The sequence below is a fragment of the Oryx dammah genome, unplaced genomic scaffold, assembly GCF_014754425.2.
Source record: "Oryx dammah isolate SB20612 unplaced genomic scaffold, SCBI_Odam_1.1 HiC_scaffold_5, whole genome shotgun sequence".
NCBI lineage: Eukaryota > Metazoa > Chordata > Mammalia > Artiodactyla > Bovidae > Oryx > Oryx dammah.
The window spans coordinates 85,248,686-85,266,420 of record NW_024070189.1 but is presented as its reverse complement, the minus strand read 5'-3'; the positions used below and the strand labels follow the sequence as shown (position 1 = coordinate 85,266,420).

Below are 17,735 nucleotides of genomic sequence, written 5' to 3'. Positions count from 1 at the left end.
GATTAATTATACAACTGTGGCCTGTCCAAGTTTAGGTCTATTAAAATCGCAACCTGAGACTGGGGCATTATAAAGGATTGCTGGGAAAATAAAAATGTTGGAATATTCCACAGGCCCCCGTCCCTTTTTTTTTGGCTTAAACAAGGACAAAGGAAGATAAAAGAGCATGAATTCAACCCAACAGGCCACACAACCAGAAGTTTTTACCCTATATACCTGGCAGTTGGCCACAAAATGATCTGCTCAACTTCTCCAGTGATGACAGGAGGGTGGTAATAGTGTTTTCAAAATAAGGTGAATATAGTGTAAACATTAAGACAAAGCTGCTGACGATTGTTGGTACTGTTTCATTCTCTATTAAAATGTTTAATTTTGGTTGTCTTAATACACACTTAATACCTTTCAGAGGTTACGATCCTCAGAATTCCTGATGCCCAAAGGCCTAGGCTCAGGTTGGGGATTCTTATAAAGGTTTCACAGAACAAAGTAGACAAAGCCAGCATTATCTCAAAAGAAGTTTGCATTCTTCAAGACAATTACATTTAACTAAACCATCAACAGTACATTTATACTCCATGAACATGTTTTTCTGCAATTGTTTATTTAGAAAGATTTTAAAGAAATTTGAAGTGACTGTGTCTGGGGGTAGTTTCTTTAGATGAAAAAAGTGCTAACAGTCACTATGGAAACCAAGATGCAGGCTACGAGGAACAGAATCAGACCTATACGACGATATTTTGAATGCTTCTCTTGTTCTTCTTCCTTCTTCAGTAAGGTATCAAAACCGGGTGTGTACATTTCTCCCAACCAAAACCGTAGGTCATTAGGATTTTCCTAAAAGAAAATTACATGGAGAATAGGATCAGTCAATGTTGCAGACTAACTGAGACTGCAGAATAAGAGAGTATAGGTAATTTGCATCCATATTCCCAGTGCCTTGAGTGAGCTCTAATAACAGAAGCTAGGCTTCTCTGAATAGCTGGAACATGCAGCTACAGTCTCCTGGCTGACCAGAAATCCTCAGCTTCAACCTGTAGCTCTGCTGACAATTCACTGTTTACCGAATAAATGGCTCACACTCTAGGGTCACAAACACAGGAGTGTTGCTGCCATGTTTTTGCCAATTTCGTGTCTCTTACAACTTGTAAACAGTGTGTGTCAATCAGGTTAGTGAGTTGAAATAAAATTAAAATTCCTTGCCTCAGATGATCTTGGGGGTTTGATTTTGTTGGCATAGTAGGAATTAAAATGTTTGCTGAATTTTTCAGTAAATCCAGAAGCTGAGTTCCATGGAAGGAGGAGTAAGACTAAGAGTCCAAAGTCTTCTCTGTGCTTCTCGAATTTCTGGTCTTCCATGTAGAGGGCTGCAGCATGCCAGCATGCAGAAACTCTGGCACTGTTGCCCTTCTGGATAAAGGACCCGATATATCCATTCCCATCCTTATTTATCCCCATGTTTCTGATTCTTTCACAGGCCTTGTCTCCCTTTCAACACTACGGAATTGTCTTCAACTCAAATTTATCTCCTGTGTCCCCAAATCATCTGCAGACTCTACTGTCCATACATCTAACACACACACACACACACACACACACACACTTCCTTGTTGTCTCCTGCTATGTGTGTGTGTGTGTGTGTGTGTGCTCAGTCATGTCTGACTCTTTACAACCCCATTGACTATAGCCCAACAGGCTATTCTGTCCATGGAATGTTCCAGGCAAGAATATTAGAGTTGGTAGTCATTCCCTTCTCCAGGGGATCTTCCCACCCTCAGGGATCTAACCCAACTATGTCTGTATTGCCTCCTGCATTGGTAGGTGGATTCTTTACCACTAGTAGCACCTGGGAAGCCCTTATTTCAGTGCTGAAGATTCAGTGTCTATGCCTGGCATCTAGTAGACAAATAATTTATGGTGAATGCTGAATCTCTATTTTCACAAATCCATTTCAGGATTTATTGTTTCTCACTTGGATTATTGCGATGGCTTGTAGCTGGGCTGCCCACCCTCTCTTGGCTTCTCTAGTCTCAGTGATTTCAAGTTAGCCAGTTTCCACGGCTAGGTAATGAATTAGCTTACTACCCTTGTAATAACTAGCTGGGTGGATTCTGGTGATGACAATATAACTCTTCCATTGCTATTAGTTTCAAAGTCCAGTCTGAGGAAAGCTATTAAAATAAAATTTGAATGATCTGTGCAAAAGGATAGACAATTTAAAAACCCTTGCCTGACTTCACTCTTATTTTCATCTTGTCTGTGTCCTAATCAGAGGCCTGCACTTTGCCTGAAAGGTTAATGGCTCATTCTTCAGTAAGAACTTCCATAATGGAGACTATCCACCCCCACATTCTGCTTATAGCTTGCGTTGGTAACTAAATATGGGATTCTTTTCTCCTTTTTTATTCATAAACTTAGTAATTCAGAAAAATGGGAGTAACCAAAAGCACACGGAACTTTCATGGCCTGTAAAGTAGTTGAAAAGGTTCCAGAAATTAAGTTGGGCATTCCATGTACTAATTAGGAGGTAGGGTAGGGATGGTGATGAAGTAAGTTGAATTGATGAGGTGTAAGAGGAGATACTTGGAGAAGGCAATGGCACCCTACTCCAGCACTCTTGCCTGGAAAATCCCATGGATGGAGGAGCCTGGTGGCCTGCAGTCCATGGGGTCTCAAAGAGTCAGACACGACTGAGCGACTTCACTTTCACTTTTCACTTTCATGCATTGGAGAGGGAAATGGCAACCCACTTCAGTGTTCTTGCCTGGAGAATTCCAGGGATGGGGGAGCCTGGTGGGCTGCCATCTATGGGGTTGCACAGTGTCAGACACGACTGAAGCAACTTAGCAGCAGCAGCAAGAAGAGATACTAATACAAACCAAAGTTGTGACTTTATGAGGTCTGCCCACCGGTCTCCAACCTTGAGGGGCCTTTGCTCTGAGGTGAGTGGGCAGTGGGCAGGTAGCAGATAGGTGGGAAGAGGGCCAGCCTTGGCTTTAGTAAAGTGATATATACATCATATTCACATTCAGTCTTCCTAAACATGTCATGGTATTGCCGAAAAAAAATTACCCCTTAGTGCCAATAACATTCAGTTTCTTTAGCCTTACATTTGAACTTTATTTTGAATCTGTTTGTTAGCCTTATTTCCCCCATTTTTCTATTACTTTAGCTGTAGCTCTAGCAAAAATGAACTACCTATTGCTCTGACAAACTCTCTTATATTTGTGCCTTTCTTCTTGTTACTCCTAATAGAATAGAGCCTGTCCTCTCATGCAAATGACTCATGTCATCTGGAGTTCTACATATCCTTCAAGTCCAGCCTAAATTAACTTTTCCACGAAGGCTTCTTATAATTCACTGTGACTTTGTCCTCTTTTGAATCTGCACAGCACTTTCTACTAATCATATAGTCACTGTCTTCCTCTCTCTTGTCCTAGAGTTACTGCTTGTTGTTAATACTTCACTCAGATGAACTTTTGGAGGGCAAGAATATTCTTCTTTACAGTACCCTTGTCATTCATGTAAACAACAAAGAGAAGAACAGAGGCTCTAGCACCTAGTCAAGAAATGTTTGTGAACTACATCAATATATCTTTCCTAGTTGTAGAAGGTTATTTCCTAGAGGTCTTGATCTTTGGATTCCTGATTAAAAAACACAAGATTACTGTTGCTAGGGGGAAGCATCTGTTATGGAAACATCTCTGGAGAAGAGGCTACATTAAGGATGAGATACACTAAATCCACTGGGAGATAAAGAAACTTCAAAGATTCTGGGCAATATTTAAAGGAGTGCACATTTGAGATTTTTTAAAATATAAGACTTTAAGGGGATGTAATGTTGTCTCCTTCAAAAGGAAAAGCCTGTAGGTGACTAGGGTATGAGGTTTAGGACAGACATACACTGTTACACTTGGAATATGTCAGGTCTTTCTGGCCCTAGGACAGGCAGAGACTAGCCAAGGTTGGGTAGGAATCCAGTCCACTCGGAAAACAGGGTTACTTTCCCTGCTTTTCAGGGATTCCTAGACTTTCTGTTTGAAGGGTGACACCAGGGGAAAGAAAAGGAAAAACTTGAGTTGGGTTTAAGCTGGGTGAATGAGTTCATTGCATACTTTTCCTGTGTTGAAATGCTTTTGTTTTGTTTTGTTACTGAGACACAGGAAAATGTCCAAAATGTAAATCTGCAATCTTAAATCACCGAGTAGGCTTGAAAGAAAATGATCTTTGATGAGAACTGCCTTGCACAATGCCTAAGACACAGCAATTAATCAACATATTTGAAAAAATGTAGAATAAGGAACTCAGCTATTCACAAACATCAATGATCTCAAAACTAGGGAAAAACACTTAATCTTACAAATTGATTTTCAAAACCTGATACCTTCCAGGTATACCCTTCTTCTTGTCACATCATTTCTTTCTCTCTACACTGTAGTGATGCTGGTAACTGCTGAAATTATAAAACACAAAACACATAAATAAACACAAATACTGACTAGGAGAGAGAAGGTAAAGCCAGGGGCCAAAAAGACCTCAAAACGGGAGATTTTGTGCCCAGTGAAGAGTGCCTCTCACCTTAATACCCATTTATTTTAGGATTATATAACTGATCTCCCTCATCAGTTAAAGGAGCTGGTTCTTTGCCTTGAGTACCTTCAGATGCCCAGAGAGGTTGGCATGCAGGGAACGCTTGTCATATTCCTCAGCGGTCCATGAAGGATTCTTTTTTCTTTCTTCCATAGCTTCCTCAAAACTTACATCACCATATAGTGGGTTATTCTTCAAGACTGATGATAAGGATGGGGATCCCCTCATGTGTTGAGCAGTAATATTCTTCTTTTCTCTCTGTCAGGTAACACAGTAACAAAGTTTCTCTTACCAAAAGGTCACTGATAATAGGGAAGGAAAATGTGAAATAACTATACCAGAAAGTTTAATGATTCTGCCTGGACCCAACAGCTTAGGACAATGAATGAACGCAGAACTCTAGGATCTAGTTTGACTTAGGATGCTATCACTGAGATCTTTCTTTGCATGTGATCGTGTTCAGATTCAGTAATCATTCATTAAAATGCTATTTTACAATGACAGAAAAAGAACAGCATTCCTTAATTCAAACAGTAGAATTCTAAAGAAAGTAACTTTTCCCCAGTTCACCTGCATTGAGATTTAACGACATGTTACCTCTTTCCACTTGTGCATTCTATGACTGAAAAAAATAATATTTAACATTGCTGTATTAATCCAGCAAAGTCAAGATTAAAAGGCATTTTATAGCTATGCTTTGGCTTTCATGAGAACTCCCATGGGACTCTGATTTTAGAAAGCTTGGAGAACTAGACTAGCTTAGCATTGCCCTCTTATATGTCGCTATAGATCAGCTGGCTATTGGATAGCTCTAATTCTGACTTTCAGATCTTTAAAAACTTAAAAAAAATTAAACCATGATATACTTGTAGCAAAGTACATATGTTATAAATGTAGAGTTCAATAAATTTTCACATATCAAATAAACCCAAGATACTACCAAAAAACAAACCATACTAGCATACCCCACACTGCCTTCTAATTACTCTTGGTTTCCCTCCCCAAGGATAATCAGTATCTCCAGAATCCCCATCACAGGTCAGTCTGTACTCATTTATATAAATGGATTATACAAAAACAATGTGTTTTTCTGTGTCTGGTATGACCTTCATATTTTTACTTTGCCTTTTTTTTTTCCTTATGACTACAAAGCTATTATGAAGTTAGAAAAATTTCAGATTAAAATGTATTCATTGACCACGTAAACTGGAGAAGAAACAGAAAGCATATAGAGTAATGTCTTATTTATCATAGGGCCTTAAGGGAAAGGAATTCCACATAAGTTAATTTTCAGAAAACTTAGGTTTGACTCTTAAAAACTAGTGACACATTTCATTATCTTATAGCAATTTTTCAATAAATGTGTCTCACATATTTCAGCCTTCCTAAACAGAGAAGTTTAAGTAGCAATTAATATTTTTCTGAGTTATATTTATAATCAACAGTGCACTGATTCCCTCACATCTATTGGGGTATAATATGTCACATTAAATATGTATTTATATAAGTAAAGTTTAAACTAATATATGTAGCTTCCTTCTGAAGTGGCTGGTAGCCCCCCCAAAATCATCTAGATAAAGCCATTCATATTCTATTTGGCCTTAGGTTTCCCTAATTTTCTTAATCCAGATTTTTCTTTTAGATAGGTAGAGATCAACTTGGAGGTATTATCTGACTTTATTAGATTGCTGGTCTGTTCAAAATCAATTTATAGTCTATAATACTAAAGTTTATAATGAAATAATAAATCATCTTGATTTAGCATTCATCTTTAAGATGGATGAACTCATGAAAAATGTTTCTGGAACTGAGAAAAAACAATTCGATATAAAATTTAGATAGTTTCAGTTTAGCATAATTCTGACTCAAGTTTTTTGCTTCAAGGCTAGATATCTATGATCTTCTATGAAGAGAAATAATTCTTCTGACATTGAAAAATTGGCTTTGTCTGTTTTCTTGCCTGCCTGACTATTCCTTGAGTTTCCTAAATAAGAAAGCTCTACAAATCAGAAAAATAGTTTTAGAGGTTAAGAAAAAAACACAATACCCTCTATTACAATGTATAAAAACCTTGAGAAACTAATATACAAAAGATACAAAAAATAATCAGAGCTATTTTTAAAAGAACATTCAAGGTCTTAATTCTAAACAGTATTCTTGAATGTTTGAGGTTTAGAATTTAGTGCCATTTATTTTTGCACTGTTGGAGAAGGCAATGGCACCCCACTCCAGTACTCTTGCCTGGAAAATCCCATGGATGGAGGAGCCTGGTAGGCTGCAATCCATGGGGTCGCTGAGGGTCGGACACGACTGAGCGACTTCACTCTCACTTTTCACTTTCATGCATTGGAGAAGGAAATGGCAACCCACTCCAGTGTTCTTGCCTGGAGAATCCCAGGGATGGGGGAGCCTCATGGGCTGCTGTCTATGCGGTTGCACAGAGTTGGACATGACTGAAGCGACTTAGCAGCAGCAGCATTTTTGCACTGTATGACAATTTCATGTCTGAAGGACATGTGAAGGGAAAATTACTAGAATAGTTTATTAAGAATTTTATGGAAGAAACAGAATATACTAATTGTGGCTGAGGTTCTTCTATATTTTGATAAACTAAAAAAGCTCTTCAGAAAGAAAACCAAAGCATGTCTTTGATTTTAATCTTTCACTCTACATTCTACATGGACTACATTTATCAAAAGGAAGCACAATAGTAATTTCATTATTTTAACAATATGGGCTCTAAAATAACTTAAAGAAATACTGTTTAAGGAAATAAACTTCAAAGCTTACCTAGGTTTTTCTGTATTAACCATTACTTTGTCCACATATCCTTTATACATTTTAATCAATATTTATGCCATTTATGTATAAGTAAACTATCATTTAACAAAAAGAATAAAATGGAAGACTTTCAACAGAAAAACACTGAGAGTATACAATTAATAGGCCAATAAAGAAGGAATTTCTAAAAAATATACTTCAGAAAGAAGAAACCTGATATTAGAATGAAAGGTTAAGATGTATAAGAAGAAATGCTAGGAAAAGCAAAGAAAAAGAACAAAAGGAAAAAAAAGCTGATGAATATATACAGAAATCTAAGCAAGCACTGATTTTATGATAAAATAGAAATAATAACCACTAATTTATGAGTTTTAAGATATGAGAAACCTAAAACTAAACAGTAGGATCTTTAACAGATATATTTGATTGGGAAAGTTCTTTTCTTCTTTTTGGCCACACAGCACGTGGGATCCTCATCCCTTAACTGGGGGTTGAATCCATAGCTCCTGCAGTGGAAGTGTGGACCCTTGGGCCACTTGAGAAGTCCCTAATCATGAAATTTTAAGAAATAATTTCTCTTATAGGATGGAGATACTACTTAAAAATAGAGAAAGAAGGTGTAGATTCTAAATCAGTAGAGCAGAAGAAAAAAGATAACAGGAAGTTAATCTAAAAGATAAGAAACCTGAAACAAAGGATATAGAGGAGAAAATCTTAGGAAACAGAAAAAAATTTGAAACAATCACGTTAAAAAGATGAAACCCTCTATTTAAATAACAGAGACATCATATGAGATTTTTTAAATGCTTAAAATATAAGAACTCAGAAAAAATGAGAGTGAAAGTACGTAAAAATACATAGCAGGTACATATAAACAAAGAAGAGCTGGTGGTGTGATTGGTTAAATACTCACCAATTTGGTTTTCCTTTTCTGAGCACAAGGCATGACCACCTTCCTCAGGCTGTTTGACGTTAAACTGGGCCCACTCTTTCTAGTAGTTGATGTGGGGTCAAAAGTAACAGAGATCATTTCCAGCCCGAGCCCCTGAACTCTCCAACAAGATTTCTGGCTCACCTGTCCTCAGTTCCCATTTTCTATTGTATCACTGTAAGCAAGGATTCTGAAGTGGCAGAGCTATGTAAGATGAAAGAACTTCAAGCTCTGGGATACTGCTTAGAAAAGAGCTGCCCAACCCCTGACCCCACCCCCCCACCCCCGCAAACCTATCTATCCTTTCTCAGACCCTCCATGCACAAGAATGGTTTTCTCCTTTTTAGTTATTGATATTTTGTCATCATGGTGTGGCTTAGCCTACATTTCCCTTAGTACAGAAAGTGATAGCTTGAAATTCTACAACTGTTGGCATTGACTTAGCAGTTAGGAGAGGGATGAGAGGAGCATCAGAAGCTGGATGGATAGCTATTCATAGCATACAGTGAGAAATCTTTGGTGTGTTATCTGTGGTCATTTGGAATCTAATCCCCTGTAGCTCTATGAGGGATAAGTAATACATGCACAAGGATCACAGCATTGTTGTATTATAAGAAAGAGATGAAATGATAGAAAGAACTGAATTGTTTGCAAAAAAAAAAAAAGGAGAGAAACTATGGAAATTCGATGCCTTCTATTGTTAAAAATCTGACTGTTTATAGACTCCAAACCCTAATTGAGGCAAAAAAAAAAAAAAAGCCCATTTAAATTTCCTAGTAGAATGACATGACTCAGGATAAGGGTCATGTTAGGATGTGGTTTCATAACTATTACTCCTGACTGTCTCCAGGCATTTGTCATTGAGTCAAAGGATGGAGAAATGGAGGCAGAAAAGCAAACCATTAAGGCCTATTTGAGATCAACGCCTTCAAAGAACTTAAGGTGTACTTATTGACATATAGAAGTGACCACCAAAAAATGGAAATGATTGCATTAATAAATAGCTCACACTAAGTTTTATAAGAAATGGTTCACCAGAGAAACTACAAGCCTAGACCTAAAAGTTTTTAAGATTGTTAAAAATTACAGACAAAACCAACAAAACAACAGTAACCCTATGCCTCCAAACATGGATGTATTAATGGATTAATAGGAGTGAATTCGGAAGCCTCTACAGCCTTCAGGGGGGCCCACTCTGATATGGCAAAAGACTTTGATGAACAAGGGAATGGTTCCTAGTGCGTTGGACCAGGAACTCTAGAGGACAGTGTCCCAGGAGATCTTCTAAAGAGAAGCGTCCTGGCCTAACCCATCTTCCCCACCATCAAGGAAGGAGGGCCACACAAACTATTCCCAGTACAATCTCAGGATTACTTTGGAGCAGTGTCTGCGTGCTTTCATTTTTCCCATTCAGGAAGGAAGAATTACTGCAGCGGTTGCATGTCTAGTGTAGCAAAGATTATAGGACCGTTCAGATGTGGCGCTGGATAAACGTAGTGACTGCCTCTGGTGAGGGATGAATGTTGGTCAGATTAAATCTAAGCATATCGTCACCATGAAATAATAAAGACAGGAGAGATCAATAAATATTAGAAGAAAAATAACCCATATATACGATGGAATGCATCAGTGATATTGAAAGCTATTTCGTTTTGAAAAGGTTCAGTTCAGTTTAGTCACTCAGTCGTGTCTGGCTCTTTGTGACCCCATGGACTGTAGCATATCATGTTCACAAATTGGGAAAATCAAGATCATAAAGATTTCCATTTTCCCCAATGTGGTCTATGTGTACAATGTAATTTCTATCATAATCATAATGCAAACAGGGTATTTTGTTTGTATTTCACATGTGAGCCCAGAGACAACTTTTCCTAGAAAGTTGCTCCCCACTGGTCATGATAATTCTGTTTTCCAAATTACTAAATGGTTGCCTTTCTGAAACACAGATTTGATCATGTGATTCTCTTGCTTAAAATTTTTCATCAACCCCTCCAAACTTTCAGGACAAAATTTGAAATCTCATGCAATACCCATCAAGCCTTCCCGGTGTGACCCAGACCTCTCTTGGAACCTCTTCTTCTGCCTTCCCCTCCAAGTAACCAGGGCTCTGAAGTCACACATGTGCTTCTGTGACACACTGTGCTTTAATAAGGTTTCGGTGCCAGAGGCATTTTGTCTCACTGAGGAGCAGCGAGGGGACAAAGCGGGTGATGCTTCTGGCAGTATTATCATCCAAGGGTGAATTTCTGACCCCACTGGAGATTTTGTAAACTACATACATTTAGCATAACTTGATAAAATCATGCCTGATAACTGCAAGTAAAATCCTGAGCAACTCAATGATGCTCCTTAATCTACCCCCTAGATGATAATTTATGTACCTCAAAAGTCTGACAACATTTTGCCCAAATATAAGCTTATAGGGGCTGCTCTTATTGAAATAGGATATGGAATACTTGAAATAGAGACAGTTCTGGAGAAGGCATGACATGTGTGTTCACAGACAGATTGTGAAATATAGTTACGATACACAAAAACAAACAAACAAAGCTGAGGGAAAAAGAAGAAATATTAGAATTTAAAGGGAAAAGAGAGCTATAAGACTGGAAAAAAAAAAAGCGAGGAAAGGTGATTAGGAAATACACTCAGGAAATGACCTTGTCTAGAAACCAAGGGAAGAGCAACCTCCTTACCCTTGATCTTCTGCTCTAGTTCATAGGTTAGTACAGAAATCCCCTGGGTTCTCAAACAGACATCATAAAAGTCAGGAAAAGATATAACAAATAGATTAGTCTGGAAAGATTCTGAAGTCTAACTGCTAATCAGAAGAAAAATCCCACTACAATATCTGGAAAAAATATATTTTATCATTTATACCAAAAGAAAAGGAATTATTTTTTTTTTACCTTCCTCTATAAAGGGATTGGCAGAAATATTTGGAATATAATTCCAAATGCCTTCATCGGATACATGCCCCCAATTATTTCAACAACCAGAAATACTAGATTTTGGCAAAAGTTTGTTCATTGCATTGAGAAGAACTTTATCAAGAAGGCTTCTTTATTTCTCTGGTGAAAGAATTAAAGAAAAAGTATAAATCTAGTTAAATCAAGAAGTACCTGCTTGTACTCTTTACCTGCAGATACAGGTGACCTGTGTCTGCATGTTCACAAAGGGAATGAAGAGTGTCCTGAGATGCCGGCATGCCTGGGGACATCCTTGCTTACTTTCCTATATGCATGGTATTGCTTCTGCTCATGTAAAATGGCTTAGAAAATTGCCTCTGAAGGTGGAATGAGAATTTCAAAAGAGCATGAAACATAAATCATGAATATAAATACACTACTTTTTTTTTCCTTCTTGCTGCACTGCGCAGCATGTGAGATCTTAGTTCCCTAGCCTGGCTCCTGCAGGAGAAGCAAAGTCTTAACCACTGGACTGCCAGGGAAGTCTCTAGAAGTTCTCGTTTCAACTGTTCGGTTACTACCAGTATTGACAGCAATGTTGGTAGGTTAAGTCCTTTGACATTTCTTGACGTAGGCTTAATTCTAAACACTATGTACCTGGGGTGGGGGACGGATGATGAGCCAAAAAGGTAAGCTAACACAGCTCTGAAATTTGTGTGGATTTCATGGAAGTATATAATCTAACTGCTTGATTTGGCCACAGAGCTTGATAAAAGTACTGACTATACCCTCTAACGTGCACACACACACACCCCTCCATCCACGGCATATATCAAAGAATGCAAGTGGTCTTATCTGCTATTTCAAATTCTAATGATAGGCTAATTTAAACACATTTGGGGATACTATTAATAGCAAATGATGACATGATACCCATTTCTTACTCTCTTAAAGGAAACTCTGTCAGTTGTTTTTACCTTATTTGCTCTCACTTTTGAGGAACTATGTAAAATGAATGCTACATTAATTGCAAGTGGAAATACTGCATGGACTGAGTAAGGGCCATAATTGATGCCTCTCAAACTGGTTTATTGTGGATTTGAGACAAGAAACCAAGTTTCAAATCTCCTTATTCAATGCTCTTCAATTGGCTTAATGTCTCCCCACAGAGTGAGACATTAAGCCAACAAGGTGAGGGTTTTAAATTAAGAACTACTTAACAGCTGCCTGCTACCTCTCAGACCCCTAGTACCTTAGTCCACCTGGTATATTCAGTGCCCTTATTCCAGGTATCACCATAATGATTTACAACTTTCATACATTCTTTTCTTTTAGATTTTTTTTCTAACCAATGAATATTACCACTCTTGGATTTTTAAGATCCAACCAAGGAGAGAAGCATTATTTACTGACATATTGCAATTTAAAGTAGCAAATATAATTGTTTTTACTCATTTGAGCCACATTTACCCAACTAACTAAATTTGTAATTGATTTACTTCTTCCCTCCAAGCATTATTTAGTAGTGTACTGGCCTTTATTCAGTCATTAGACATTTCTTTTTAGGGTAAAGTTATAACTAAATCAAGTTTATTTATAGTTTACGATTCCCAGTGACACATTCAAAGACATATGAAACAGATTTTTACATCCTTGGTTTGCCCTGTAAAACTATTTCTATACCTCAGGGCCTGTTGGGAAAAAATGCCCTTTAAAATTCGCATTTCACTCAGATTTAGGAACAATATTCAACGGAGCTTTAAACTGTGAAGTTACACATGAAGGAAACAGGTCAACTCCAGTACTAAACAAAAGATGTTAGACCGGTGTGTTCCAACCTCAAAGGAATTTATTGGATATGTTTTCTTAGACTAAACTTCATAGCACAGGAGGGCCAAGGTATGCTAAGCTGACTTTTGAATTATTTTAGTTCATGATATAAACAGTAAGAAAGACAAAGGAGGAATTTCATCGCATTTAACTTCAACTAAGCAAAACACACAAAAAGCAGCCATCAAAAAGGTGTGTGTGGATAGGTTTTGAAAATTACAAAAGGGAAGGATGTAAAATTTTTTAAAAAGTCAGTTGTCATAACAGGCTGCCTTATAATGGAAATGAATTAAAACCCTCACAGGTGGAGGAAACACTTACATAACTATTCAAGTGTACTTGATTCTGAATGATCTCATGATAAAGGTCCCGAAAAGCCCACAAACACACCACAAAGGAGTCACTTTACACCAGGACTCATGAGTAGCAACTGTTTCTTAAAAGAAAACAAATTTCTGTTCAGGGAATTTGAACCACTCCAAAGGATTTAATGATTTGCAGGGGTTTGTAGGTCATTCACATCTGTTCTGAAATGAAATGCTTCTTCCTGTTTCTAAATTGACTAACCCTTAACCCCGTTAGCCCTCATGTCTTAAAACAAAGATTATTCCTAATTCATGAGCTGGGCAACAGTCAAGGCCTTTATGTTTCTTTCAGCACATGGAACTCATCAGTTGTATCCTTCTCTTGTGGTTAGCAGAAAAGAAGGAAGATGCAGAAGAAGAGAGCAAGAAATGAAGTCTGGGTTTGAAGATTGCTTGTTAAGTCTTGTCTACATGGATACCCGCTGAAACAAAGAGCCTCTACAATAATAGCCAGCACCTTTCTCAGGTAGAGAGTTCCCTCTATTTTCTTTCTTTCCATCATTAGGTTTCCATTGTTTCACTGTTTTGAGTTTCTTCCCCATGAGATGAAAGGGAGCCAGTCTAAATGAGGTGGAAGCAAGATTCAGTTGTCTTAGAGGCCATGTATGAGCCCACAGTGTAATCTTCGGATGCTTTATGCCTAGACTACCCCAGAAGACAGAGGTGGGGTTCCACCCAGAGCCTTATCTGCAAATGTAGTAGTTGATCTGAAAACATCTGAAGGGAAGCTAGGCAAAAATCTAAAAAGAAGACAGTATGAGAAGCTGCGGCATGAAGGAAAATGAATGGTTGGGATAGTTCACGGAGTTGATGAAGTGATCAGAGAAAGTCTCCTTTCCTTGATGAAGAGAGAAAGCCCCTTTCTATGGCAAGAGTGAGCAGCTACCCTGTACTCTGTTGCCTGTAGCTTTTTTGCACAAATGAGGAAGTGGCAGATGCCGAGAAGGCAGCAAGTCCCCATCCGCATATATATGTGCTCCCACACCTTACCTGTGAGTAGACGAGGTTTTGCCAGTGTTGTGCAGCAGGGTAATTCCCTCCCGGAAACCGCACCAGGCTGGCCTGGAGAAGGGCTGAGTTCCTCATTAAAGACTTCACATCGAGCTGCAGGAACTTGTCAGGATGGTTATTATTTGGCAAAACAGAGAGATCCATGCCTCCCTGCATCTACTGTGGAAAACAGAGGTGAGCAAGGCTGCTGTTCTCAGAGCGGTCCATTATTAATGAGCCTGAGGGTGCCCGCCTGGCGTGTGAAACCATGGCTGTGGGCTGTGCCCAGAAACCACTCTCGAAATGACAGATCAACACAGGGAACAGTGGAGCACCCTGACTTACCCTTCACACCACACACACACACACACACACACACATACTCTCTCTGTCTATCCCCTCAGATGCTCGAATGGAACAGCTCTGCCCATACTTATTCAATTGTAAAGGATGAATGAAGATGTGTCTTCATACAGAAATAACAGCTTAAGAGGAAGTACTCTTTGGATCAAGGCTACCAGAATTTCAGGGTCCCAGGCCATAATTTGGAGCACATGCTACAGTCACCTGTAGAGAGACATTAGTTGATACTTCTCTTTGAACACTGCCGAGCTGACCCAGCTGGCTTGGCCTTGTCTCCGCAGCTTCACATGTGATATGCAGGATCTTGTTTCTTCTCATGTTTGACTCCCAGAGTCTCAGGGTCATGTGGAAACCTAATCGTGTTTAGGTTGTCAGCCTCAGCTTAAAGGGGAAATAGCAAGAATTTGCTTGATCGTTTGCTACAGTAATTTAGTGCCCCAAACTACTGCCTTGGTCCGTTCGCTCCCTGAGGTCTCTCTGATTCTGCTCTTAGCTGTTCACAAAGCGGACTTGGAAAGGGAGGAGAATACGGTGGCTGGGTTTGGATGTCGTGCCTTCCTCAGTGAACCCATCTGCCGTTCAATGAGCCAAGGCGGGAGTGAGGTTATGGAGAGTATCTCAAGCCAGGAAGTTATGATGACTTTAAGGGAGATAAGCTCTCTCATTACAAGCCACTCTATCTCTGGCAAACCATACTTCTCACCAGGAAAATATGGATTTTCATCTAGAGAAAGAGAAGGCAAAGGATAGACACATTAGCAGTGTTTAAAAGACACAGCCTGTTATTTTGTGCCCCAGATGCAAACCCATCTGATTCAGCAGGAAGGATTTTCTTACAAAGCTAATGGGGTTACATGTGGAATATATCAGCACCAGATTTCAGAAGAGTGCCCTATGGCTTATTAGACTCAGCAGCCAGGATGTTCTTGAATCAAGCAGACGCTAGAGAGTACTTCCCTTTTCTATGGCAATAAACATGAGGGTATTGAAAAAAATAATGTGTCCTACTGATAGCTGTAAACTGGAATAAACAACCAGTGTTTTCCGCAATAATTTTTGGACCCAAACTCTATCACTGTCTTACAATACTTAAAATATTTGAGTTTTTTTTTTTAATCAGTACACTTACCAGAGAGAGTAAGAAGGACTTCATATGACAGTTGATAATAAAAGAGTTAAACCATCAGTGTTTGAAGAATCGAGTGTGTTATGTGTATGTACATGTCCTTGGTACTCTCTGGACTTTTCTGGCTGCTGCCAGAACACATCTAATGAACAAATATTTCTCAGGCTGTTTGCTTTTCCTAAAAGATTCTTTGGGGAATAACACACATCTTCAAGAAGAACCTTACTTCTCTTTGGCTCTCTACATTGGCAAGTGGAGACACAAAACCCAGATCCAAATATATTTGATTAGATCCTTTCCTTAGCCAAAGTATGAGGTAGGTGAAATGAGCCATCAGCTTTCCTTAGGCGCCCTTCCTCTCATATTCCTCCACTGTGCTCTAGGTGCTCAGAAGTCTGTATACTATCTCCTTCCTTTTATACTATCTCTTTCCTTTCCAGTTTCAGACTGCCCATCTTCTCCCACCATCCTTTGTCTACCATCACTCCTAAACCATCAGTTCTTATTTTTCACTACTATCCCTATGGGTAGCCTACATGAGTGACAATCAGAAAATCACGTTTTCTCCTCCCTCTTCTGCTGCGGGTCAAGCCCCACTCTCACTTCACCCCTAAATCGTGCCTCTGTTGAGGCCAGTCCTTCTGCCTAGAATCATTTCTTTACAACCCTGGATGTTGACCACTTCCTAATCATACTTCATGGGCCGTGGCTGACACCCAGCCTTTCACAGAAACTTCACATATTTTCTCTAGTAAGAGAAATGATTTTTCCTTCCTTTGAAATTTCAGAGTGATCTGTTTATCCTATTATCTTTTGTTTGATAATATATTTCTCTCTTTTTGTTTATGAGCTGCTTTACTGGATACATTATGAAAGAGCAGCCTTATTGGATGCTTCCATCCTCACGTGAGTCATGTCTGAAGAACCTCACAAAGCCCTTTGCTCAATAAAGAATGGTGGCTGTTAGAGCCCTAGAAAGGGCTCTCCTCTGAGTGGAAATTGATAATGCAATTAAATTTGATTAAAAAATGGCTTAGTGCTCTGCTTTTCAATCAATCATGCCCAGTGAAAAAAGGATCCCACTGCTAAATATATTTATGACATACTCCATATTCTCTTCTGGTAGTTTATAATGCCCACACTCACACGGAAGACTGAGAATTTCCACTTCATTAATGCTTGCTTGCTAAGTCACTTCAGTCGTGTCCAACTCTTAGTGACCCCATGGACTGCAGCCTACCAGGCTCCTCTATCCATGGGATTTTCCAGGCAAGAGTACTGGAGTGGGCCACCATTGCCTTCTCTGTCATTAATGCTAGCATTTGCCAAATTTATTTGATCACATAACACCCATTTCATTGTTCACCTTTCAACACTACAAAAAACTGACCTCAGAATGATTGGATAAATATTGTCTTAGGGGTTCTATTTCTTCACTGTCACTAACACCTTCATTCTCGAGGAACAAAGTATAAATAAATATAAGTAGTTATACTGTAGGAATAATCTGATAGAGATCTGGATATCTGGGCCTTCTCGACTCTTACCATGAACCTAATCATTTGTTCTCTTTCTTTAAAACAAATGTTCATAAAAGCATCATTTTCTCCTTGGATTTGGGCCTAGAAGTCTTTTCAAACATGAGAATGATAAAAATAGAATTAAATGTGGTTCACTAGGCCAAACTATCTAAATACTAATTAAGCATATTCTTTTTTTCTTCTCCTCATCCTTCCTCAGTCCCTTCCTTTCTTATGACAAACCAACTGAAATACCCGAAAATGTTTCCACTGGAAAAGTCTGGACAATATTCAGATGAACAGTTGGGTTCATAACATTATCTAACTTTGAAAATT

The 17,735-nt window shown here is 38.7% G+C and overlaps 1 protein-coding gene across 4 annotated transcripts; it reads right to left on the bottom strand.

The window, feature by feature from the left end:
- Positions 1–333: 333 nt before the first annotated feature.
- On the bottom strand, positions 334–17,183 carry MINAR2 (membrane integral NOTCH2 associated receptor 2). Of its 4 annotated transcripts, none has more exons than XR_005721218.1 (5): positions 15,883–17,183; positions 14,391–15,477; positions 8,282–8,360; positions 4,654–4,845; positions 334–834 (listed from the first exon to the last, which is right to left on the bottom strand). XR_005721218.1 is itself a non-coding variant. In XM_040241769.1 (5 exons), exons 2-5 carry the CDS (start codon positions 15,096–15,098, stop codon positions 655–657), a joined length of 690 nt encoding a protein of 229 aa, XP_040097703.1. In that variant the 5' UTR covers positions 15,099–15,477; positions 15,883–17,118; the 3' UTR covers positions 334–654. The 4 variants fall into 4 exon arrangements, 3 of the variants coding, with proteins under 3 accessions (XP_040097703.1, XP_040097705.1, XP_040097706.1); XM_040241769.1 differs by lacking the exon at positions 8,282–8,360 and having other exon boundaries at positions 14,391–14,567; positions 14,958–15,477; positions 15,883–17,118; XM_040241771.1 differs by lacking the exon at positions 8,282–8,360 and having other exon boundaries at positions 14,391–14,567; positions 14,774–15,907.
- Between the last annotated feature and the right edge of the window lie 552 nt (positions 17,184–17,735).